The 27,603-nt window shown below is 38.8% G+C and overlaps 1 protein-coding gene and 1 long non-coding RNA gene across 15 annotated transcripts in view; one reads left to right on the forward strand and one right to left on the reverse strand.

Annotated features, from left to right (window-relative positions):
* Positions 1-1,287: 1,287 nt before the first annotated feature.
* WNK2 (WNK lysine deficient protein kinase 2) overlaps positions 1,288-27,603 on the reverse strand; it is a 107,481-nt gene continuing 81,165 nt past the window's right edge. For 7 of the 14 annotated variants that reach the window (XM_082209133.1, XM_082209129.1, XM_082209123.1 and 4 more), the window contains 5 exons: positions 26,173-26,388; positions 25,112-25,210; positions 20,368-20,412; positions 18,428-18,687; positions 7,768-10,093 (listed from right to left, as the gene is read on the reverse strand). In XM_082209133.1, coding sequence (XP_082065259.1) covers positions 9,743-10,093; positions 18,428-18,687; positions 20,368-20,412; positions 25,112-25,210; positions 26,173-26,388 — 971 coding nt within the window. In that variant the 3' untranslated portion in view covers positions 7,768-9,742. Of the gene's footprint in view, positions 1,534-7,767; positions 10,094-18,155; positions 18,688-20,367; positions 20,413-25,111; positions 25,211-26,172; positions 26,389-27,603 lie in introns of those variants that run through there. The other 7 variants (XM_082209134.1, XM_082209135.1, XR_014216000.1 and 4 more) reach the window with 7 other exon arrangements.
* On the forward strand, positions 13,128-16,030 carry LOC309525388. Its single transcript, XR_014216212.1, has 2 exons — positions 13,128-15,626; positions 15,667-16,030. It is a non-coding gene; the product is annotated as an uncharacterized lncRNA (long non-coding RNA).

The following is a 27,603-nucleotide window of genomic DNA, read 5'->3' on the forward strand; positions in this document are numbered from 1 at the left end:
ATCTCGGGTCGTCATCATCACTCATTCTCCCTTCGGCTTCCTCCCCCTCGCTCTCTGTTTCCACCCTTCTCTGCGTCTCTGCTTCTGAACCCCTGACAAATATGAATGTCCAGCATTTTCCAAGCAAGCACTAGAACTAGCAAAGAGCATGGAACAGACAAGAACAAGGTGATATATACTGCAGCATCCCTCCCCTAAAGTATTTTGACTACAGAGCCGAGGAATCTCAGGTAAAATCCTTCTCTTAGCTTAGAACCTAGACCTGTCACTCAAAAAAAGAGCTTACTCTCTTCCCTCTCATCACCTTGGCATTTTCTTTAAATGTTTCAATTTTTGCAGATGCACTGCAGTTTTTTAAAATTTCCAGATCACACTGAATAGCTAGTGAGCTCAATTCAATATGGGGTGATTTGGAGCAATTTGCTTTGCCTAAAAATTCATGCGCCCCTCGCCTCCTGTGTTCCATTCTACAACATTTTTGTGGCAGCATGGTGACCCCTGCAGCTGCACCAGTTGCGCCACTCTAAAACAGATGCCCTAAAAGCGTAACTATGATTGACAGATGGAAAGTTCCACCCGCAACCCAAATGCGGTCTGCGGATGGTTGCCCACTTTTTGATCTAGCCTGCCAGATGCAGGTGTGAGCTTAGTGTCCAAAGGGACCCTTCCCTAAATATTCAGGCACTCATTTAGACCTCCATTTTAGTCAGAGGCAGTTTTGAAGAATAATTCTCGTTGCTGCATCTTTCATGTAACTGTCAGCACCAGTTCACTTGCTGAGAGGCAAATTCACAGCATGAAGATTAGGCATGACCACATCAACATATGCAAATATAACCTTCTTCAGGTTATATCCTTATTTCCTGTTTTTCTTGTTTAAATAGAAGGCCCATCACAACACAGAATTTTGGCATCTTTGCCACATCACCACAATCTCAAAATGGCTATATGAACCTGACTTGTAAATATATATTTTTAAAAGGTGACATCTGGATCAAGGAATGGTATGCAACTCAGTTTACTCAGAATAGACCCATTGTAATTAATGGACCTCTCTTAGCCATGTTCATTAATTTCAGTGGGTCTACTTTTGAGTGAAATTTTGTTGAATACCACCCAAGTGGAATGTCATTTATATCCTAAAAGGAACAAGAGATTTTGCCAGCCAAAGTAGAATTTGAATGTGGCTGATTTGGCAAAATAAAATAATTGCATGGGTTTTCATATGAATTTAATCTTATACCATAAGAAAAACAGATAATTTCCCACTCAAAAATGGATCAAGCCTTTTCCTCAAAATAATTATAGTTTATTTATTTTTGCATAATGTTTGAATTTCCAACTATAAATAAAAAAAGGTTTAGAAAGAAGTTACAAAATTGAATTTAATGGATAAGAATAGTACAGAGTTTCTCACATGTGACATCAATTCCCAGCTTTTCTTCCCTTTCCTTAGTTGAAGTAAGATCTTGATGTTGACCCTATATCCAAGCTTGGACAGGCGTCACTTGTGGGTGTCCTCTTCCTCAGAATCTAAAGTAAAAATAAAAATATCAAAATCATGTATGATTAGAATTAGAGGCCCAAACACGTTAAACATCGTATTATATGCATAACCTTGCACTATGGATATTTCAGGTGCCTTACAGAAACAGCAAGCCAAACTCATGACAATCGCAGACACCAGTGCCATGCTTAAAGCTCAATGGTTTACCTTTTATTATATTTTTCATCTAATCCAACAAAACAGAGGCACCCTTGCCAAACCATTCAGTTTGGGCACAACAGTCATCATACAATCTGAGCCGCATTTTCTATCCATATGGAACCCCAAAAATGGATAGATGAAAAAGACGGAAAGCAGCCACAATTAATGTATATGACGCGATGTACAAAGAGAAAAACAGATTATTATTTTTAAAAATGAAAACAATAAAATAAAGAGAAGCCATGCACGAGCTGCTCCATGGGCCAGGAAATCCTACATAGAAAGCCATAGAATTCTTAAGAAGCACCACAATGTCCGAATAGCTCCATCTTCCTTAATAAGGCACATAGAAGCAAAGGGCTTAGCAGTGCTGATGTTTCGACCAGGCCAGTTCCTCCCTGGACAAAGCTCATCCTTTTATGGGAAGTGTGAAGCAAGACCACCAACAGAAATGGTGAGATTGGGGGGTGGGGTGGGAAGGATCTCATTTCATTGGCTCCTGTTGTACAAGGAAATAATTAGGAAATCAAGTATCAGGAAAGCCATTATTAATAGGTGGTGGAGGAGATGGAGAACTCTGCTCCTTCACATGCTGCTGGATTCCAGCCCCCATCTGCACCCCAGTCAGTATAGTCAATGGTCAGGGATGATGGGGATTATTGTACAACAAATCGGGAGGGCTATTGCTCCTTCTATGCCTACCTTTCTATAAGGAATATCCTTAGCGCTATACTTGACTTAACCCCAGCCCAATACCAGTAACACAATATTATATTCTTATTTAAGTGTGTTTGTGTGTAGGGGGAGAAGACATAGCAGAGGTACCCAGGGCTCCTGTTTGAGATAGTCATATGTGAGCTTGTCAAACACACTCAGCTGCTGCGCAGCCACCAAACAACTTTAAATACAATAATGAGACTAATAGGATCTCTTAAATTCTGTTTCTGTTTGTTTAGCTTCTTCTTATTTGATTATTTTGCTATATTACTGTGTATATTGTGGGGTGTGTTTTTTTAATTGTAACCCACTTCAAACATACAATAGCCTAGAAATACTGGTGACAGAAATCACACAAATAACCACAATCACAAAGTGTCGGCATGGGAAGAGAGGGTGTGTGCCTTGATACAAATGATGTCTCAGGAGAATCCTGTAACTCTTCACCCAACCACTCACAGGAGTAATGGCTTTTCTGTTGAGAGGTGGAGATGTAGAAATTACATTTTCCCAGTGAAGAAATACTGCATTTTGGAGTGTTGGAGAAATGCAATATCTCCAACACTCCAAAAGGAGTAACAATTGCAAATTGATTGTGCTGTGTGTGTGTGTGAGAGAGAGAGAGAGAGAGAGAACTAACAATATTGTCTGGAAACACCCAATGTGTGAAGGCTCAAGCATGATGTTTAATCAACATGAATAATAATTTAGGTGATCTAAAGCTTTTTCATGCGATTGTATCAACTAACCTCTCTCATGACTGAACACAGCAGGGAATATAGGGCCCAGAGCCCATTGGGCATTAATTGCTGTTGTCAAAATCCACTGACATCATGCAGTCCCAGTCAAAGCATGGATTAGTACATAAGAAAACTACACAGTTTCCCACTGTCAGATCATGCTTGAATAAGTTACAGGCACAGATTAGAAATTATTAGGGTGCAATGGTATGCACACTTAATTGGGAAGTCCTGTTGACTGCAGTGCAACTGATGTTTGAGTAGACATGTATAGGATTGCACTGTTAGTTAACTAAAGCAAAGAGAAATACATTTTCTCAGTTTACATTGTTAAGGCATGCATTCTCTATACTCAAACTGGCAAGCATGTACACACTAGTCACTATGTATTGTAGCAGACAGGGAATTGCCTTCTACACTGGAGGAATTTCAAGGCTTATCTTCCAAAGGGGAACTGAAACCTTGCTGCGATGTTTAGCTGGTGATATATCATGAAGTTGAAACCCATATATCACCCAGCCCTACTGTTTGCCTCTACATAGTTCAGACATTGTGATATATCGGTATATCACAATGTTTACCTGGTGATATTTTGCATTGTTGAAAGCCAGACATCGCCCAGGCCTGGTGCACAAGGACTGGGTTGCAACCTTCTAAACTGACCACTCCAGTCCTCAAACCTGCTTTCTCAACATCTCTAGATGGTCCTGAGTATTACATGGCTTTTCAAGCAGCAAGCCTCACCATAAACTCTTCTGAATTCTAGCCAATCTCCTCTTTCTTACATAACATTCACAGGCAGCACTCACACCTGTTCCCTGTTGTGAGATGGATTGTCACCAACTACAGGTATAGCTCACACATCTCATCAGGTGAAGAGAGAGGATGATACAAGGTTCCTTATTCAGACATTAACAGCTAATATTCAAGTCCCTTTTACTTTCGCGGTTTCCCACACCCTCAATTCTACTTGGAAACATTATTATTTCTCTCTTAACTATAAAGTGGAGCATTGTTAAGACATTCTAGGCACATGCAGGGCAGAAAATACCCCTGCATAGTTACTTGCAGTACAGATATAACAAATAGTTGTAAGTTAAAAAATGAACATGCCCAGCATTTTTAAAAAGCAACATTTAAAAACATTACATTTTTTTGGCGTAGACAACACATGGCATACAGGCCAGTTAAAATTTCCAAAGTATTTTTGTGTCATGTAGGTAATTTTCATAATAGACAGAATCACAACTTTTCTTCTGAAAACATTTCTTTTTTACCCCTAATTGATGCAATGTCAAATGTAGTGGCACAAAATGTTCCAAGAAATCAAATTTTTCTTTGTTCAGTTGTGCATTCTAAGCCAATGCGTTATGAATTTTCCAGCCGTCAGCTCATGTGTTTACCATTTTCAAGTTCAGCATATCCACTATGTCATTTTTGTATCCATCAGGCTGGTGTAATAGCAGGGGGCAAAATGCTCAATTCTATGCAGCAATGCTAACTTTATTGCATATAATTCAAAAGCTTGCACCTCTGCACCCACAAACACAGAGGAGAGAGAGAGAGAGAGATCCGGTGCTTCCATTGTTGTAACTACAAGATGAAGGGCAGACAATCAGTACTTAAAATAAATTAAATAAATGAGGGTTGAATAGAATGCCTGTGAATAGCAGATGCTGAATACATAACTGGAAACACTGTTGTCTTCATTCCCTGCTTGTGAACTTTCTGAAGTTGTCACTGAAAATAAGATGTTAAACTAGATGAACCTTTGGACTCATCCAGTAAGGCTCTTCCTGTTTTCTTATAAACACATGCATGGTCCATATCCTGCAAATCCTTAGTATTCACGTGGCCTCGGCATAATGTATGACTTTCCCTATATGCAGCCACATTCTTAAAGGTCCACGAAATGTGCTGTGACATTTGTGTACTTTCAGTAGAAACCTGAATGCTCAAGTGTTACTGTTCTAGGTTTGTTTTGAAAGTAAGATTTAACAGTGGCCATTTCAAATTTCACAATCTAGGGCTGCACCAAGAAGTCTGTGCTCTTTCTATACAGTCAGTTCTTCTGCAACTTCATGATCTCTAACGATCCAGGAACAAAATACCAGCTGCACCCAGTAGCTAAACTGAGATGTGTCACAAAACTTTCACACTGCGTTGTATCTTGAGTCACAAGTGACTCAAGTTTACCTAATGGAAAACATTCCTTTATCTATTAGTTTTTGCCATTAAAGACCTAATTCCTGATGATTCCTTGAGAAGAAGTATAAGTTGGATAGCTGATAAGATGCTATATATTTATATTTGTCTCATAAACGAGAAAGACATAATTTGGATCTGCTTATTCTGCTAGTGTGATCTAACAGCACAGTTACCCAAATTCTTGTGAACTGTTTTTGGACTAACTTAAGAGTATGGGGCCTCCATGAACCTATCACTTGTAATCATTTGGTTGGTAAAATATACATACAGTACTCAGCACCATTTTTAGAACATGAAACTGGATGGGCTGAAATTGGTAATCTTTTAGGCCCTGAAGCTAAAACACCATCAACAAAACACATACAGGGCAGATATCCTTCCATTCCCGTCTTAATTACTCTTTACCCAAAAGGCTGTTGAAGATGGCCCTCATCACCTGTGGACAGAGGAACTTGTTACTTTTCAGCTTCCTCTAGATATGGCTGGTTGTGTTTTGTGTAGGGTAGGGGTTTTTTTAATACCTCTGCCAGTCTGGCTTTTTCTGGACCTACAGTTCTGCACTCTTGCTTGCCACTTGGATCTACCATTGTTAGCTAATAGATTGATGCCATTATTATTATTATTATTATTATTATTATTATTATTATTATTATTAAATGACACGTTACAGATTTTTTTGTACCTTCTGTTGCCATTGTTTTTGGAGATAGTTGAGACAAGCACTTGTAGCAGCATCTTTGGGTGTTTTGGTTCAGTGCAACAACAGTTCAGAAAGCAACTTTCTGAAATCCCCCAGAGCATTCCCCATGAGATCCCAGCCAGTTACATCTCCATTTCAATTTGCATAGAGGCAGTGGGACAACATCATGAGAAAGATGAGAATGAAATATTATGCTGGCTGCAGGGCCTAATCTGTCCAACTGACTGCTTATTTGGTATTTGGTGATGGAGGGAGAATGGATACCAGTAACTTGATTGCAGTAGAATTCAGCATGAGACAAAAAACTAAAGAAGTAATAGCTGACAAATCTTCTGCTCTGGAAGGGCAGAGGGACATTCGTCACTGATGCTCTGGAATTGTGTCAGTGCTGTAGTGATCTTCTTCAAGTAATAAAGCAGTGATCCCTTATTTTAGATTCAGACATGAAGTTCATTACCACCATCAGTTCAAGACTGGAATTACTAATATATGCTATCTGAAGCTATCATTTTTGAGTGTTCAGACACAGGTTCTTTTGCTTGGAACACATCAATGCACTTCTACTGACTCCCTTTAGGATTGAATTCAAACTCTTGATTTTGACTTAAGTACACAAGTGAAATGTACTGTATAAGAATGCTGTGGCCCATATACCCTGTCCATGATCTCTTGCTGAGCTCCATGCCATATTCATTCATCCATCTATGTGAAAGGGCAAATCATAACATACTTTTTTTTAAAAAACCAATTGTGGGCTGGGGAAACAAATACATTTAGAATTCTAAGATACAATTCAAGGGCTGTCTTCCAGATCTCTGGTGGTTCAGGCTATACAGTAAGCCACCTTTCCCATCAGCAAAATGTAACAGGATTCAGGTTACATTAAAATGGGCAGAAGTCCTTCTCACTTTAAATGAGAATGAGCTCAATTTCTTAACATCAAGCAAGACTCACTGGGCTCAAAAGTACCAGCTGCAGAAGGCAGGTTAAGGACTTGGAGCATGAATGGCATCCTCATTCATAGTAACTGAGACTATTTTACTCAGTGATCATGAGCCCAGTCAAGGCTGCTCCTTTGCTATTAAATAGATACAAGAAGCAACACTACTGATAAATTTAGATAAGAGGCTGAATTGTAGTCAGTGTCTGAACCTACAGTGATTTCTCCAGTCCAATATACTTTGATTTTGTTGGAATTTTTGTGTCATGAATCTTGCCACCACTGTTACCATTTAACCATTCCTTTCCCAAGTTGACAGTTTTTTCCACCCCAAACATATACAATAGCATATACTCAAAGTTCTGTACCTAGAATTATCAAGCAAGCCGATTGCTGTTTATTTATTTAGATTTCCTCCTCATCCTTTACCATAAGATTCATGGGTGTGAAATGAATCAACAGAATGGTGCACTAAATTTTTTGACTAAAAATAACAACAAAAAAGTTCAATTCATTGAGTTCAATGTGGCAAAAAACATGAGATCTGCCAAGGGCACCCATTGAAGGATTTACTCATTGGACTTGGTGGAGACAGCAAGGGGACACAGAGTTATTTTTAGTGCTCCCAGTTAAGGATCCCTGGTCACAGATGATTCCTTAAGTCAGTGTCTGAAGCTGCAGGGAATGGAATTAAAGAGCGGTGCTATCTTGTGATATTTTTAGAATTTTAGCAACACACTGGGTTTTCCACAAATTTCTCAAGCACAAAAATGTTTTATTTTGTCTTCTCTTGAATATATACAATCTCTTGGGAGTGAGGAGTTAGTGCCCCTGACTTGTCGGCTTACAAGGGGCACGGCTATACAACAGGCAATACCAACAAACCGAAGGTTTCAGTGCAAGCCAAGGGGGGTAGGAATAGTGAGAACAAGATTTTCCATATTTTGCTCATAAAGCATACAGACATGAATCTAAAATAAAGTCTCAAACAAATGAAATATACATGTTACAGAGAGCAGAAATCTCTTACTACAGCATGTATTTTGCCCAGGCAGATGACTCTGCACCATGTTCTACAAAATTCAATTCTAACCGAATTGATGGAATAATATAAACTAAATGGAACCAACAAAACGTTTCAGACAGTTCTTAATGCTCAAAGTACAATAGAACTATACAATTCACAGATCGGCAGCGCAAAACAGCCCCGACTCTTCAGCAGGTAGTTCAAAAATGTCATTGCCATAAAGAGAGAATGTGAGTGCAGTGTGCCTTCAACTTTTCTGCTGCAAAGCTTTTTATTTTAAAATGTGTGACATTATGCTTGTCCTAGTTTTTTTTTTAATTTCAAGTAAATAGAGACTTACCAATCTGCAAATCAATCTTAGTAGTTACCTTGTGCCTTTATACTGAGAGGTGAAGGTGCAAAGTCTATGTACAGTTAAGTGAACCCAATGAAAGAAAGCTCAAGTCAAAAAAAGAAAGAGGTGCCCATTCTATCTACAGTGCAAACGGAGTGAAAAATGACAAAATAAATTCAAATGTGGTCAAACACCAACACTACTCAATAAGTAGGGTGGATAATAATAAAGAAAGCTTCACATTTAATTCCACTTCAGTGAAAATACTGTAAGCACTTCAAATATGGTTCTGAACTACGACTGTTGTTGGAATAAAGGCAATGGCATGCAAGTAAAGTTCTGTACTTACATACTTTTTTTAAATAGTAACTTTGGGATGGGCTCTCCTATAACCAATATTTTGATTAGTTCATTTCACAAATGAAACATGCATGGATTGAATTTAAATTACATAATTTGTTCAGAATATTTTTTGTTTTTTGCTTTTGCGGCTAAATGAGAAAAAGAGGGAGGGAAGGAGAGAAAAGGGGGAGGAAGAGAAAAGCATCTTAAACTGCTTGCCAAATTTGCTATTTCATATTAAAACAGAAGTTTTCACTTGCAACAGCTTTTCCAGAAAGATTGCATAACAAAGTGAATTGCACTGCCCAAAGCTATTACCTGCACACATATATACAACTTAAGTTCAAGCTCTTGTAAATGCTCCTATTGAAAAAGAAAGCTACTCATGTTATTACTCTTCATTAAAATGAAACGTCTTCCATCAGTAACTCACTCTGTAAACATTTAAGCCACCCTTTTTCTTTTTTAAACTCACCCTTTAACCACCAGTTAAAATAAAAGCATTTACAGGAGAAAAATGGAACAAAACTGGGCAAGAGATTCAAATGTAAACCTTCAACATTTTTTCCAATATATTTATATTTATATATATATTTGCAAATTAAAAAAAAATTAACCTCACACAAGCAGATTGTAAATAAAATACACTTTTCAATTATTCTTATTATTTACATCTTTCCAGCGAGAACTGAAAAGCTTGAATTCAAGGCACTAATACTCCTGCAGGATTAATACAGTTGTCTTAACCATCAATTCAAGTACATTAACGCTGAAGTTTGCGGTTTCAAACACCAGAGCACAAAATAAAGTGATCTTCGGCAAGGAAGGAGAAGCAAATATTGCCATAACCACAAACGAATCGGTGTGAAAACATTTCACAGTGATTGCTTGATTCAGTGTATGGATGGTGTGCACGCTAGCAGGCCTGAACCGAATGCTGGCAGGTCAACACACCCCGTGCATAGGCTCAAACGCGCCGCCCTGGCGATGTGGGAAAGCACCGTCAGCTATCGAAAGGCGGCCGAGCTAAGTTATTCTCATGTTCGAGCCTGGCGGGTTGACCACAGGTTGCTGCAGCGGCACTGGAAACAGCTGCAAGCCGTTTTTGCCCAGAGGTGGGAATGGCGCAACGCTCTGGCCTCCTACAATCCCAGGCTGTGTGGCTGGGCCCAACCACTGCACTCCAAAAACAGATGTAGGAAAAACTCCTCCATATTGACAAAGAGGCATCACATAAGGTTTTACTGTGCCAGAAAGGGTAGTACCTGGCATAGGCACTGGCAGGGATGGTGAAACTCCAGGAGTTAATGCAGCTGGCACTGGGCAAGAGACTGGAACAATTGTCTTTTCCCCCACTCCTGTTCTGACTGAATTAACCTACAAAAACAAACATAAAAAGCAACAGCTATTACGCTTGTACCCTCCTAGCTGAGCAGTGAGACATCATCGCTTTATGGCAGTTTATCATTTCAAACTCAACAGTTGCATCACACTCGGCTACTCTGTTCTGAGGGGACGTCCTGGTTCTGCGCCCTCCAGTAGAGGAGATTGTAGATTGTGAATGGGGCAATAAATGCAGAAACTTGGCCAGTTGCTTTAACATACACACACACCCTCTAGGTTTTCATAGACATAATGACTTCAGGGGGAATCCTCTGAACTGTCTACATTCCACATGAAATTTAGGCAATGTGGCGGTCTGCAAAATACCTGCATTATTTCTCCGTCAGTATATAAGAGCTGATAATCAATCATTGCTTTCCTTAAAACAATAACAACCCACCCATCCAAGTCCCACACCTATCTCCCTTCAACACAATCTGGAGAACAGTGTTGCTGTATTGGCTGTAAGCAGCATATAGCCAAATCTGGGGGGAAAACCACCCAAAACTGTTGTCCACAAGATATTCATGTGTAGGTAGAAAAAATATATGTACCAGTGAACTCCCTTCCGTGCTTTCAGCCACCCCATAACATCTTTTCACTGGCTCTCCAGAGAATTCTTTAAACACACACACACAGAGCTCTTGGGACTATATAGCTCAGCTCCACAGCTCTGAAAATATCTAGACAATGCAGAACTGGATGAGAGAAAGGGCTTTCTTTTCTAAACACTGAGAACAGCTGACTTCCTGAGAATTATGAGCTTAAATATAGTCCAAATGCCACAAAAGCAATTATTGTACAAGAGATCTGTCTGGTTCCCCCATGGATTTGGTTAGCAGGTTTTAATTTCACATATAATTTACAACTTCTGGCAGTGATTTCATTAAGTCAGCACCTACTCCTGAATGATGGTTCTTTCAGGCAATCCCTTTGTCTATAATATCAGGGTCAAATTGGTAATTATACCCAGGAGATGGAGTGAGAATTTTTAAGGCAGAAAATGTGCATGAACTGAAATGAAAGCATTTTGAGGGAGTTTTGCTTGCAATATCTAGACTGAAAAGTCAATAGTACTATCCTAGGCATAACTACTGAACAGGGTTCCTACTCCTTACCCAAAACTAAGCTCCATTGAACTCAGTGGGACTAACTTCTGAGTAGAAATGTGTAGGATTGCACGTCAGCTACCGATTTTGGCTCCAAGAATGACAACCTCAAAATATTTATTTCCTTTAAAAGATACAAGGGAGATGAGAGGCTTTCCTAACAATCTTAAAGAGACTCTATTCACCGGTAGCCCATTTAGCCAAGAATTAGTTCTTCATGGAATGAGCAGTTGTATGCGGGCAACAGATTTGCAGAATGTTGATAGCTTCTCTTAGCAGCAATTGGCAAGAGTATTACAAAGTACAAGACGTATGTGCCATGAAAGTGAGCACTCTATCATAGAACCTTAAAAAAGAAAAGGGAAAAAAAATCATGTACTATTTTTTACTTTGCTCAGGCCATCTGTGGTTGGATAACATTGTTTTGCGGGATGAATTTGGTTCAAACTTCTCTATTTAGGCATTTTTGAAGTAGTTCTAGCTTTCATGCCCTACAGTGGCTAATATTAGCTCATTGTCTTGAAGACTGGAAGACTAATTAAATACTACTGAGAAGGAAATAATATTGTGCTTTTTCTCTCCTAATAGCTCCAGATTCCATCATTTCTCGAAATTGCCTATCCTAGCCTATCTATCCTAGAGGTTTCCAGATAGTGTGCTGGCCCTGAGTCCTAAATACAACCTAAATGCATACCTATACAGTGGTACCTCGGGTTAAGTACTTAATTCGTTCCGGAGGTCCGTTCTTAACCTGAAAGTGTTCTTAACAGGTAATAGGCTACCTTATAATGGAAGTTCACATGCATTCGTGAACAACTATATATATATATATAGAGAGAGAGAGAGTTATAGTCTAATATGGGGGGAATATATTGGCCTAGTTAGGTGGTCTGAGGTTAAACCTTGTTTGAGGGCCTAAAAAAGAGGAAAGAGGAAGACAGCAGAGGCCTGAGGCTTGACTAAAGGGGAGCAGGTGATGCAGCAGAAAAAGACAAGGAAGTGAGAGGATGGCACAAGGAAGAAGAGGCAGGGTACCTAACAGGAGGAAAGGCAAAATTAGAAAGATGGAGGAAAGCCAGCTAGGAATATGAAAGGGAAGCTGGGGCTGGCACTTGCCAGCTGCTCAGCTACGGCTCATCTTTATCACTATGTTTCCATAAAGGCTTGCTGCATTTGGATGGGAAACTTACTGGCAGTTTTATAAACAACAATAATGTGCTCAGACCTTCAACTTTTTTGAAAGCCAGAGAATCCAAATGGCACTGTGTATACGCATGAGCTTTCTGCTAAGGCCAGTCCCTGGGTGGATACAGCTTATTTAGGATTCTCTTCTCTCAGTATGTTTTGCTCATCTGTCACTTTGCTGTTCAGTCAACCAGCTTGAAGACATCCTTTGGGAGATCTTTGGATGAGCCAAACTACACATTACGTTGGTTGCATGTTTGCCTTTTGCATTGATATTTTATTTGCAAATAGCCAGCCCCGCCCAGTATGCACTTCAACCCTCCTGGCACATATACACACAGCTCCCTCACCAATAGAAGCAGTGGAAACTATTTTACTACCATAGAATGCAAAGCCTTTTCAAACTGATTTTCATTATGTGCTCCCAAATTGAACCCACAGCATCCATGCTAATTTATATAAGAGAGCCATACCCCCATAGTTTTGCATACCCTTTGGGCATTTGTGGATTCTTCTGATATTTGGCATATATTAATCTGGCAGTTACAATAATCAACACCTTTCTGTTTAGATAGCAACTCTTTCAACACTGTGAGAGCTTTTTAATATTGTGACCGCTTTCTCCCCTCAAAACAAACAATAGTCGTGGCGGGTGGCCTGAAACAGGTCAGGGCCACAGCAAGGGAGAAAGGGTTAAAGTACTCCTAACCTGCAAGGCCAGCTCACAATCTTGATCAAGTCCACCAGGCTGGCTATTGAATGAAAAATCTTGCACACAAATGACAAAACATGTGACTAATGTGATGTGCTAATTGGTCCATAGGCTGAATAGGATTTTTAGTGTTAGTTGTTATAATTTTTAACAATTTGCTCTTCAAATTTCAGTTTTACATTTGCTTTGTCAGTTTTACTGTTTTGCTTTCTTCATTCGCTTCCCCTCCAACATCCAATAATGTTGACCACCTTTTGTGCTTCCCCTCCCTGCCTTTTGTAATTAAAGGTATGCATTTTATTTGAGCTCTTTTAATTTCTTTTAATAAGCTCCAAAATTCCCAAAGGAAAATGATGCTTGTAACTGAACATTTTAGCTTTCTATCAACATCTTGCCATATTCTCATATTGAAACAGCGTGTAAGTTCATTTTGGGCCTTTGTCATACATACTCCATGGCAACCACAGCCATGATTTTGCTTTCCAGAGAGAATAAGAAAATTGTTTCTCCCTATTAAGGTCTCCATATTTTTTTTAACGCTAATATGAATCACACTCAAGTCTTTCCTTGTTTGAACATTCATCTTTTCTTTCTTCATGTTTCTTTCAAAAACCACTTTCCCCTTCTTACAAGTTAGTAGAGTTCTGTATAAGTCAAGGCTGCAATCCTATGAACACTCACTTGTAAATTTCCATTAAAATCACAGCGACTTACTTTTGGAATTGTGCTGCATGTCTGCTCAAATCTTGTTGAAATCAGTGGAGCATAAGGACACTGATCTTCCTGTGGATTATGTCCAATATCGCCTTAGATTAAATTACCATTGTCCAAATCCAGCAAGAAAACTCTGCCTATGCTAACCATTCCTTTTAGCTTGAATTCCCAGTTTTTCTCTATTTCAATCATGGCTCTACCACTAAAGGCAACTTCCTAGCATGTTTGCAATGTGGATTTAGATGTGTACCTGCACGCACACAATACCCATGGGCCCAATAGAATTGACTGGATGTGTCTTTTGTTACAAATGAAAATGTACAGCCACACCAGGGACCACCAGTTGTGATATGTGAACAGGGATCAAGCCTTGTTTTAACAGAACTAAACCTCAGCAGCTCTACACGACCTCTTTATCTGGATTCCTTCTAGTATTTTTGACAGGTTACTATGTTATCTTTCCTATATTAGGGAAGATAATGGTGAATTGCAAATGCTACTCAAACTTATCCAAGGCAAGGCAATAGATATGAAACACGGAGGACTTTACCCCCTCCTATTTTTAATTCTCCATTCTTCACCCACACAAGAATTATTGCTTCCTTGCCAGCTAGCATCAAGCTCAAACAGATGTAAAATTCTGCTGTTTCCAGTTTGTTTAACATATCACCTACCAGCCACTGAAACAAGAACTGCACTCTTAAGGTTCCTTTAGCATTTTCTTCCCGTCTCACAGCTTTCCCCCCCCCCTACCCCATCTTCATCCCTTTGGAGTCCTGGTCTGACACATTTATTATCACGCAAAAGAAAACACATATTGTTTTGTACAACCTCCTGTTAAGATAATTTCTTCCAGTTCAAGGAATTCTATATGCAGTACAGCTCAAGGTGCTATTTTTAGCTTGTAGCTCTCGCATCCACTGAAGTTGTTGAACATGGGTTACAGTAGCATTAATGAAAAGCTCGTAGATGATGGGCTGCCACCAGTACATACTACTTATCTCCCTTACTGTTTGAAAATTACATTCCATGCACATTTCATGATGTTTTTTTAAAAAACTAACAGCTAGCATGGCCACCCTTGCCTATCAGTGGCTTTGAATACAAATGAACAAATCTGTGCTGGCCATTCGTGCTTCATTGCCATATTTATTTGATGTACTTTATTGTAGGAGTTCTTACTGCAACAGAAGTAAAGAGAAGTGAGTTCCTTTTAATCCAAGAAAGAAAAAGCAGAGATGTGGGTTGCACTGTCTATCGTGCTTTTGATAAGCAAATAAAACAGGACAAGCAAATTCTTATAAGCTTTTATGCAATTGATCCAAGAAGAATCACCATTCCCCCCCCAAAAAAAAATATACAAAGATTTGTCTTAGAGAAAGGATGATGCTGAAAAGCAACAGTACCATTGGTTGAATAAAAAATATCACAGGGCGAGTACTCTGTATAGCTGGGCAAAGAGAGAGACAAATAGGAAATCTGTACTTAAACAGTGTGCATGCAACTCTCATTATCTGTAGAGACTTGCCCATAGACCCATCACGTACGAATGTATATAGTAAGAATGTACAAAATATGGCAGAAGAAGTTACGTATTCTTCTTCCAATGCAGTGCTTCTCAGCCCTTTTCTTCTCTTAGGACTGGATACAAAAGTATGAACACATTATTTGCAGAAGCTTAGCACCAGCTTTATCAAAGCCCTGACTGCCGCAGCTGAGCAAACCTGGTATGTTTGCTCCACTGCAACTGCTGTTCCCAACTGGACAGACAATTAGGGAAGTGCAAGCCTACTTTCTGCATTTATCTGTATCACTGGAAAGGGGAGAGAGAGAAAAAATATAGAGAGAGGTTGCTGGGCAAGGAGGCTTCACTGCTCCAAGACCGCTTTATATTTCCATCGTGCTTCTTGCCTTGATTAACCCTGTAGCATTGTCTTGGTGCTCTAGTGCTGCAACACAAGTATAGTTACATCACATGCTATTTCCTCAAGTAATGGAAGCTGTGCAAGTGTTTGAGAAAATATTTCGGTGAGTGCCGACATGCAAATCAAACGGATCTCAGTTACCGAAGGTATGTAGGAAGCGTGTTCTTGTAGACAGACACCGCAGCTTGTAACCATTTGCAGCTAACGAGGCCAAAAGCCCTCTGAAGAAACAAGACCTGAGATTGTGAGAACTTTCCACCTTGCTAAGACAGCCTCCTTATACCAAGTTCCTTTATTTTTGCTATTCTACCTTAACAATATGATCTGTTAATTTTTAAAACAAATTTAAAGTGTCATTTTCATAGGAAAGCTGCTACTGCTAAAATGAAGCATTTAATTAAAAAAAACACTCTACTAGAGAAAGCCAGTTCAAACATTAATGCTATTGTTTTTAAAAAGATGGTATTTCCCATCAATATTGAATAACTGATAAGAGCACATAGCTCTTCCTCTTACTCATTCCCTTCTTGCTTCTTGGTTTTCTCGTGTTACCTTTCTGGCCGGGTTCACATATCACGCTAAGCCAAACTATGCATGGGTGCACTGTGTTACCACAGAGTAGCTCACAGCTGCTTTGCTCCTGCTGCTGTGCTGCACTGCTTGAAGTCAAAGCTTGGCTTCGCATGTCATTCAAAACCAAATTCATGTTCGAGCTCCCTTCCTGAAAAAGCTAGGCGCTGTATCCACTTAAGCCGTTGGGTGCACAGAACAACAACTGCTCACGCAGCAAAACATCCCCTCCGTCTCCTTTCCCTGTGTGCCACTGGCAATCCTCCAACCCCAAATCTGCTCTAAGGGTTCCACCAACCCTCTGCTTGTACAGCTTCACCTTGTGCCTTGGCCTGTATGACACACTAAGCTGAACTTGGCTCAGCTTAGTGTAGCAGCAAAAGGGATCAAGGAGGAGAAAATCGGCTGTGGCCTCCTCTCTGGGAACATGATGTGTGAGCCAGGCTTCTGAGTTTTGACTCCGGCATAAATCTGACACTGACACACACACACACACACACACACACGTTCTTTGATTTCCATCTGCTGGATTTAGGTATGTATTTGTGTTTCCCATCACTATGTTTTATGGTTACAGATTTCCAGCTCTAAACATCAGCAATTTGTCAGGGAAGTCCAAGAAATGGATGTAACCTAAGCATGCCACCTACAGTTTTATAAATTCCATTTGCCAGATACTGCCTCTGTCCGATAAGGGTTGTATTCCTTTGTGAATAGAAGAACTCCTTTCATTGATTCATTCTCTGTGTCACCCCTCTTTTCCCAGTCTGCACCCCCCCCCCTGGTATCTTCCATGTCATTCTATCAGTCCCTGCAACCCTCTGGAATACTTTTTGGTTGGTGTAGGGAGCCACAGAGGGGAGAAATGTATTTGCAAAAAATAATCTCCCTTTCTCTTCTATCAGTGGAAGCATCTGCTTGATCTAAAGCCCTTTCACAAACAGAAGGGTGCACTGGATTCCACACACAGTATATTAAGTTCCTGGTCTGCATGCATCTCCTCTAATAACATGTGCCCTAGTTCAGCGGTTCCAATGTGTTATTTGGGACTTGGAGTGTGCACAAACAGTCACACAGACATACACACACACACACACAGAGAGAGAGAGAGAGAGAGAGAGAGAGAGAGATATGTCTTTGAAGAGGGCTTGCCCCAGTCTCTTCAAATAGAGTGGATTCACCAAATTTACCTAAAAAAGGGGATGGGGACATTCCTTGATTGCAGTATCTTTGTGTGTGTACACTATAGGGGAGTGGAGCACTGGTGTTATGATTTAGTACTAGCCTTTTTAACAACAACAACATGCAGTTAGAAACATGTGGCGGTTGGGAATAATCAGTTGTAGCATTGGAATGGGTGGCAGTGATGAAAGTGGCGTGGTGAGGAGATGACAGTGTGTCCATCTTTCATCTTTCACTTTAAACCACATTCACATCATTAAATTAGGGTTCTATGAAGTATTATCAATGAAATGTAAAAAAGAACACTAAAACGGCAATCCTGTACCCAATTACCTGGGAGTAAGTCCCATTGAACTCAACGGGTTTCATGTCTGAGCAGACATGTCTAGGATTTTGCTGTGAGACTGCTCTCAATGGGACTTAACTTCTGAATAGACCTCCATAGGACCACAGTACCAGTTGCCGTCCTCCCCTTTAAAAGGCAAAAGTACTGGCACAGTCTCTCGCAGAAGAACAGCCTACAAACTGCTACCAGCAAGCTATTACAGCAAACCAACAACTGGAAGATTAATGACACAGTTGGAAAAGGAATTAAATAAAAAAAAAACTTCAGCAACCATTGTTTAAATTTGTTTTAAGACAAAGCAACATTTGATTACCAGTAAATGTATTGCTGTGTATCAACTATTCTCCATTCGTATTCTTCATTTTGTCACAATTCTCCATTTGTAAAAAGTTATATACTGAACCAAACAGTGTCAAGATGAAGTCCAAGTAGATAAAAATTCTTAAGCTATTTTTAATAGTTAATGAAGTGAAATGGATATTTATATGGAATATGCTCCTTAAGCTTATGTCCTCCAAACACCAGCTCTGCAATCTCTTTCAGACACAAAGTAAAAGGTAACGCTCTTCAAGGAGCGCCACTTACTCCACACGTCTCATTCTGTGTCTGCATGGGGTTAGCCTTTGGCTCCATGTCTTGCCGCTTTTGGTTCTGCTTAAGTTGATTTAAGGATGGTTTCGCCTGCACAGCGCCCACGGTTTTGCTTGTCCATTGATCCACCAGTTTGTGGAGATCATCTGTGAAAGTTCCTTTCTTGTTGTTGCTGTTGTTGGCTTGTACTTGTACTTGCAGCGTTGTTTGTGGTAGAGGGTCCGGATATGCTACAAGGCTGTTTGTCGAGGATCCTAAGATGCCACAGAAAGATAAGAATCAGCTGCACGCATCAACAAAGCCGTACGACATTCCACTTTTGCTTTTGTTTACTTCATCGCACAACAGTTCTACAACCACACAACTATCTGGTTTTCACCCAGCTGCTTCTCCTGAAGAACTTTTTTTGCTTCAAAAATGGTTTAAGAAATGATATGCATTTCACCAGTTAGGTGCAGCTTTCGAAATGGCACTGTAAATAAATTTTTCATCCAAAAAATAAATAAATATTGGTGATTATGTCTTTATGCAAATCCACTGGAATTGACAGAGGAGAGAAGAATAGAAAAGGAAATATGGATAGCCTAAAGATGACACAGATATCAGGGATATGTTACTCGTGCTCTGCACAATCACAATTGGCTCCACTTTAATAACCAACACCATGATTGGTTTGGGATTTACAGATTTCCTATCCAGGACCCCAATTACCCTCCTAAAAAAGCTGATAAGAAGGACTCAAGTTTTCTTTCTAGGCTGGTGAAATCCCATCCTTCATGTACATAATTCTGATTCTGCAGAAATCCTACATGACTCAAGAAAAGAGTATATCTGCTGCCATCCAAACCTTCTTGCTTCCACAAAACTCCCATGTTTCTCTTTCCATTTATCTTTCCAAGTTTACAAAGCAGTTAAAATATTTTACATGACAAACTTTTAAAGATAAATGTGCTAAAGCTATAGGCACCAGCAGTGGTAATAAATTACACATAGTAACAGTCAGATGTCATGTTACTGATTCATGAAACCATGATTTGGAGGATTAGAAACATGGTGTCTACATATACCCAATATATAGTAATGTAATGTAATGTAGCTTGGCTGTGGAAACAATTATCTCACTTACATCCTGAAACTCGGATACCTAATGTTGAACTACAATTTATTCACAGCAAGATGATAAAACCAATATCTAACATAAAGTGAAACAGTCTCTAATATTGTTTGGTAGGTGAATCTAAAATGAAATCTTTTTTTTAGTTTTTTGAAAAATATTTGAATTCTAATTCCTAAAAATACCAATTTGAAGCAAAAAAGTTCAAAGCTGTATTGAAATGACATTATTTATGATGAGCCAATGTGCTATAATCTTATTTCTGCTGCCATGGAGACTGTGAGGTGTGCTATAAGTAAATCTATTAGTGATTTGTTCGAATGAACACTCGCACCTTCCTTTAAAAATAATTGTGCTCCAAACTTTTGTGAATTCTTAGGTTCTTTTGAAAAAACGAACCCATGAAAAGGTAAGTTCTTTTTTCAAGGATTGAATCTCAGCAACTATTCAGTACTTCAAGCATCTCAATAGGTGTGAGGAAGTGTTAGGTTGCGTTAGCCAACCAGCAGCAAAACAGCATTGTAAAGAAGCAGTGTTAATTGACATTAGATGAGCACACTACCCAGCTTTGTCTCATATACACACATGTACATACTGAGATTAAGATCATCTTGCAGCATGCAGGCATCCCAAAGCATCACCGGCATGCAAAGCTACCAAAAGGATACCTGCACTTAATTCAGATGCAGCCTAACTTAATACGATCATGAATGCAACGCCTGTTGTTTAAATAAACCACTAGATTACATTTAAATAAAGCAGCTCATGCTCAGAAAGAAATAACAAAAACCCAAAAAACAAAAGAGAGAGGGATAGTTACTACTACTGTGATCTTTGCCTAGACATAGTCGTTTCAGGGTGGACCCTACAAGGTAAAATGATACAAGACATACAGAGTTAGGCAAGACTAAAAAGGGGGGAAAGAAAAAAGTCTGATGGAAAATCTTCTGCATTTTTAAACAACAAAAAAGTAACCATTATGCAAGAAGGAACAGACAGAAAGTCAGCAGTTCAGGTGTGAAAAGAAGAAATAACTGGGCAGCTCAAAACCTACAGAAATTTGATGCTATCCAAACAAATGCTATGCAGTTTTTATTTGGACCTGCATAAATCTGAAGGTGAATTTTAAAAAGCACATTTTAAAAAATATGTTGGTGCCTGTTTTAATTGTGCTTCAAAACTATATTCATCTGATTAATCAATGAATAATAAATATTAAGAAAAAGGCAAAACTAAGCTGGCTATACATTGTTTTTACAAGACCACAAAGTTCTGCAGAGCTGAGGACTATCCAATTCAAATTATGTGTCCAAATACAAAATACTGAGCCCTCTAATCTCTATAATATGTTCAAAATGCATCTGGATTCTAATAGATCTATTGGGGGTATTCCAATTCATCAGTTTCAAAAGCTTGGTGAGATGCTATGATACATTCAGTGATGTACTGCTCATTTTCCAAATGTTAAGTATAGTTACTTCTAAGGGAGAAGTCTGACAAGAGCATCATTTGCTATCTATTTAATTACTAGATTCCTTAAACTATTTTTTTTAAACCCTCAATATTAAGCAGATAGACCAAAGCCATGTTGTTGTTTGAGTCATTCTGCTGCTGTACTGCATTGAACTAAGCCATGGTCTGGCTTGGTGGGTTGTTCCAACCAGGGCTCCAGGTTTCGCTTTCCCAGACAAATCATGAGCTACAACTCTAGGACAAACCTTGCTTACAGTTCATGGTTTGCCTGGAGAGAACTAAACCACCAGCCCAGGTTTGGATGACATGCTAAACAAAAGCATGCCTTGCCAAACAGTCCCACCTGCTTTACCTGCAGCCTCATGCTACTGTAAACTAGGGAGAGGCCCTTACTGCACATTTCTCTTAGCCATATGAAACATTTAATTAGCATTTTGCTGAATGTCATTAAGTATTCCAAGCAGACTCCACATGCTACTGTACACAAGTCAGAAATTGTGTTTTGTGCCTGAAAAATAAAACCAGGCTAGATTACTCCACATCTGTCGATGCTGCATGTGAAATGGGACAAGAAAGGCCCTGGGTATGAAAGCCAACAATAGTATTTTTTACTTCAGGAATGATGACCAGTATTGAATTTAAGTGTAATAAGTAAAGAATAGAAGTTCCACAACAGATGTATCCCTCACACCTCCACAACCCATCCCTGTAAAGAAGAGGGACTTTCAGTTATGATGTGAGAGAGATATTTTGTCCAAATAAACATGGCATGGCAGAGCTGGACCAGCTATTACTTTCTCGAGTTGGGGAACACTTTTCTCTTTAGGAAGTAACATTAGCTGCTTGATTCGGCTAGAACTCTTTCAAACAGCACCAACAGGATGATATCTTTAATCAAACAAACTGAAAGTATTTTTTTTCATTCATATTAACTGTTAAGACATCCCTTTCTTTGGGAATGTTCCCATTTTCCCTCAGTGACTGTATGCAAAGTTATGTTATTTCCAGGACAAGAGGAATCAAAATTCACATCAACTGCATGATAAGAATTCTTCTTGCCATGCATCAGCTTAACTGAATTACAATGTAAATAGAAAGGTACATTAGATACACATTTTAAAAAATATCTGTCATCTTTTAAAAGAAAGAAATAAAATTCTATTGCTATGCAAACTGCCACCAAAATTAGGTATTTTTCTAGACACGATTTCAAGGCACCACTTTAGTCCCACTAAAAGGCAGTATATGGAGTTTCTGTCATGCCCTTCAGATATGTATATAATGAAGAAGGAGAGTACAAGTCAACCTTTTTTTGGTTGAAGTATCAACCAATATATCATCCCAGCAAAATGCAAGGAAAGAGTTTGCACTACAGAAAAGCAACACTTCAGCCCACAGTAGGGAGGGGAATCCGGAAAGTACTTTGTACTTCCGATAACTTTCTCTTTATGGAGATTAAAATTCAGATAGGAAATATATATATATATATATATATATATATATATATATATATATATATATATATATATATTGCTCCAGATGCACATAAGGCTTTTTTTTTTAACTGAAATGTGGCCATACCAGTCTTGCTCAAGGGAAAGAAGCATGAGGAGAATGGAAAAGTTGTCACTGGACAAGGGGCTAAAATGCTTTGAAATTTCAGAAGACTTAGCCCACCATGCCCAAGTGTTTCTCCACAATGGGAGGGACAAGACAGTTACTTTTTATTTTAATGGAAGTTGAAGTTCATTATCCGATATGATGCTTGCTCAGCGATGTTTATGCACGTGCAGACGGAGGTGAGGACCAGCTAAAATGAGAAACATTTCGTTCTAGACTATGAAGTCAACTGCTTTTATGCAGTACGTTTTAATGCTTTTGTTTTGTTTTGTTTTGGTTTTAACTTTTGTTAACTGCTCTGGGAACTGATGAGGTAGAAAGCTCTAAAATAAATAAATAAAATAGAAATAGGAATCAGGTAACCAATTCATTGTGTTGGACAACTGAAAGGTATCAGATATTGTGGTGGCCCCATTATCCTCTTGTGTGTCCTGGGCATCAAAATTGAAGTTGTTTTTTGCTATACTAGCCAGATAACTTGAAGCGGATGATGTCAAATTATATGTGAGATTCAGTCTAACAAAGTTAGAACTTTGGGCAAAAGATTTATTAAAAATGGCAAAGTTCACCCAACAGATCACATCCACTCTCTGCTTTCAAACCAGATGACAACATCTGATAGCATATTCAATTAATTGATTTGTTTTCCCTTTAGAATGCTTTGCTAAAGAATTGCATCACCATGCTAAAAAATTGAGGGCTCATGTGAGTAGTTAAAATGACTAGTTTAAGAATGTAAGTTGTGTGTTATCTTTGTCATTACTGTCATGGAACCAAATGCTAAGAACATTTAATGTTTAAAATTAGAATGGGTTGTGTACAGCAAAAGTGTAGAAGACAAATGGAACTATTCTGACTACTTGTGACTACAGAAAAAGTTACAACCACATCCAGATTGTTAACAAGAATAATTATATACAGAAAATTTCAGTAGTACTTAGCAATATCCAATGTTGATCATACTTGTAACTGACCCATTGAAATCAACTATTATGTGTATAACTTAGTTGGATATTATCCATTAGTTCTAGATCTTGAAAGTACTGTTAAAGTTTAAGGTGACTTGCTTCATACACTGATCTCTATATGTATCAGTTCTCACCAGCCCTTTATAATCAAATATTAATGAAGCTTTAAAATAAAAAATATAATTATTTGGGAATCAAGGAGGATGCATTTTGAGTAGTCTTGTGCCTTTGATCTGCATCACCTCAATAATGATAAAAAATGCATAGTTCCAATGGTAAAAGTTTGATACAAATGGAAATGAACACTGAATTAACTGGATGTTTAGTTGCCAAAACGCTGTCCCTGTTTTTTGGCACTACATGTAACAAAGGTCTAGATCACCTTATCAGTACAATGTATCTTGACTGCACAGTAAAAAAATCTATTTGCCTTATAATTAATACCTGCTTTTAAAAAGTTAAATATATGTGAGAGTTGATTGAACTGCCAATTGGTATACTTGTACAATTAAGGAAACATCTACTTGCTTTTAGTTGTATGGCTATTTGAAATCAATCCAAACATTGTATCAGTGAAACATTCTAGAGTGCCATTAGAACTTTAATTTTTCTTTAAAAAATATTCTGTGCTTTGATGAACTGCTTATTGACTTCATCTCTGAGGTCACGTAAGGTCATAGTAAAAATCAACCGAGTAAAGTGCTCCAGCTAGGTGAGTTAACAATAAAAGCCACACTGCACTTTGTAGCAGAATAACTCGACAGTTGCATTTAACAAAATTCACTTAAAGAAACCCAAAGTATACATTGTGTGTGTGGGGAGAGAATACTGCTCATAAAAGATGTTAAAAAAAAAACTAGCAGGAGCATTTCTCAGCATTTCCACATGCAAGGGATAGAACAAATAAAATGATAATAATAGTAACAGTAATAAAAAGGGTGGATATAAACAGTACTGTATATTGTTTGAATACAGCCCTTGTGCAGAGGTTATACCCTTCAGTGACCTTCTAGTATTGTGTCAGCTTGCTACATGCATGTCTTCATAGTCCAAACATGTGTGAAAGAGACCATTCGTCTACAGAACGTTGGATTTCTTTTTGGTATCGCTGGAACTGGGACAGCAGACATTTATAACTGCCACATTGGAAATTAAAAGTTACTTAAACGTAAAATCACATAAAAGATATGTCCAGGGTAAGATTTGCCATAAGGCTATAGAATAAATTATGAGATCTTCCACACATGCTTTTGGTACCCAGGCATGAGCCAAAAGCAGTGCACAAAAGCTTTCCACGTGAAATAAATAAATAAAAAATAAATAAATAAAAATAGTGTCAATGATGATTAACTTTTAAAGAAGGAAATCAAAGAGAGTGTCTAGGTGGGGGGGAAAGGACACCCGGTCAAACGTTTTAGATATATATATATGAAAATGAGTTTTGGAAAAAGGGGGACAAAAGAAAGATGGGCTATGATAAAATACAAAAGAACAAATACAAACAGATGGACAAAGACACAGGTCCACTGAGGAATCTGGTACGAGGTTTGCTACTAGATTTATAGGTCACTCTCTCAGACGTTTGGTGGAAAACCGTCCAGCCTGCAAATGAATATAAAGGGAAGAAAACAAAGACACTTATAAAGTACAAATAGCTGAGATCAGTTGTCACCATCAGTCATATCAGCTTTGTTAGTTTATCATCCACATCTCCATTTTAGCCTTGCCAAAGAGGAGTAAGTTCATTGGCTATATGCAAAAGGATGCAAAAAATAACAGCAGAAGAAAATAGATACTTTGTAGGATTAGTTTGGCAGGACATGCAGAACTGAGTAAAGTATTGTTTCTTTAATCATCATTACACTTTGCAACAAATATTGCTACACATATCGTGACTAATCTATGGAACTGTGCACTGCAAGATACGAATACTACAATTATATGAAACTGTGTCTCAAATGAGATAGAGATCTTCTAGTGAAGCCAGAAACCCATGAGAATAATGGAACTAACTTGCAAGGTGGTAAAAGCTTAATTGCTCCCATGCTATATTTGCATAGGCCCAATATGAAAGAATGTCTTAGGAACAAAATTCTGCACCAGATTTGGATCTAAGAATATGGACCAAAAGAAAAGTAAGCCAGCCTTTCCCTCCTACCAAATTGTTTAAATGTACAAAGGACCATTTCCTTATTTTTTTAAAAAAAGATGTACAATTCCTTGAAAACTAAGAAATGTGATACCTTCATTTTTCACACACTACTAACCTTTCAAATATTGCTCATTATCAAAAGATGCATTAATGACTTGGACATCTACAATTTCACGATAATTGAAGACCCATTATAATAATGTTATCATCACTATAGGACCCTTTCTGTTCTTATCACATTTATCCTATTAACCGCTCTATAAAGACTGCGAGACGGTAACTTGCCCAAGTCAGTGCGCTGAGCAGCTATTTGAACCTGCAACTCCCAACGTCATACAAATTCACTTTTAATGTTGAAATAATTGCTAATTTCAGTATAGAAGGAATGATGACCCCAAGTATATAGAATCACCTTGGGCAGAATTTTCATGGGCATCGCCTCCCTCAGTAGCTAATCCAGAGCAGATGTCAGTGGACAAGGAAGCCTTGACAGAGCAGGGCTGCTGGGTCTGAACGGACTTTCCAAGTATGGCGGATGTGGACGAAGTTAGTGCCGCCGCTTCAGTAGAACCAGTTTGAGCTTTAGCATTTTCTTTAGCCAGAGTGTCTTTGCAGTCTGATACACTACCTAAAAAAGGAGACATGCAAAAATCACCAAACGCCAAGAAATAAGATTGGCTGCCAACTAGCAGGTCATTACTGAAGAACGCTTCAAATATTTTGAAGCAGTGCAAGAAGTCTACAGCTGCATGAAGCTGCACAGTTGAAGCACTTCCAACTGCAGGTAACCAACCTGCTGTTCAGCTTGCAAGTGTTGATGCCAATATAATATGAAATAAAACTGACAGCAGCTTTACAATAAAGTAGCTTTAAAACAGTAGCTGTACAATAGGCCCATAGCTAAGCTAAGCTATGGGCCTTTAGCTAAGCTATGGGCCTACAGATATCCTTGGACTACAATTCCTATGATCCCTGACCAGTAGTGGGTGGCATAGTGGTACTCACCTGATCTCCCAACAGCTGAATCACTTCTCCTTACCAAGAAGGAGAAGGTGAGGAGGTGGGAAGTTTGGCACAATGCAAACACACCAGCAAAACCAATCTAGTGTTTGCACCATGCTGACCTTCCTACCACCTCACCCTGGCACCACCTTCTAGTAAACAGCAGTGATTAAGTTGTCAATGGGTCAGGCGAGTGGTCATGTGGTCATGCTGGCTGTAAACAATAGAAGTTGGTCCAACAAAATTTGCAGAGCCACCCCATTTTACATTTTTTGGACATAAGCTATGTTTGTATGCTGACTAACCCCACTGAATGCAGTGAGATTTTACATCTGAGTAGACCTACATAGGATTATTGATGGATGCCATGGCTGAGAGCTACATTAGGTGATGGCAAAGGTTTTTCAGGACTTTTCCATTGCCATATCCAAACTATTTTTAAAAAGGTGTATTTTAGAAATCTGGTGTATGTATGTGTTTGTGAAAGACTGCTGTTTGGGAAACACAAGATGAAAACCCCAATGGGCACATAAAATGGGGACACAAAACAGTGTTGTTATTGTCTGGATTTTTTAAGAGACTTGAAAGAGTTACTCGTGGCCTCGTCCTACACATGACCACTCAGAAATAACTAAAAGTTTATGCAATGGGATTCACTCCCAAGTAGGTACATAAAGGATTAAAGTCTTAGTCCATCCAGAGTCTGGGCGGAATGCACCCCCCCCCAGCCACCCAAACTTAAACCCATTTTCACAGGAACTCATCTGGCCTTCCCTTAAAATGATCTCCAGGGAAAGGAGAGACCATCACTTCCCTGAAGAAGCTTGCTTCATTTCCCAAC

Source organism: Podarcis vaucheri (assembly GCF_965113315.1).
Source record: "Podarcis vaucheri genome assembly, chromosome: 2".
Taxonomy (NCBI): Eukaryota; Metazoa; Chordata; class Lepidosauria; order Squamata; family Lacertidae; genus Podarcis; species Podarcis vaucheri.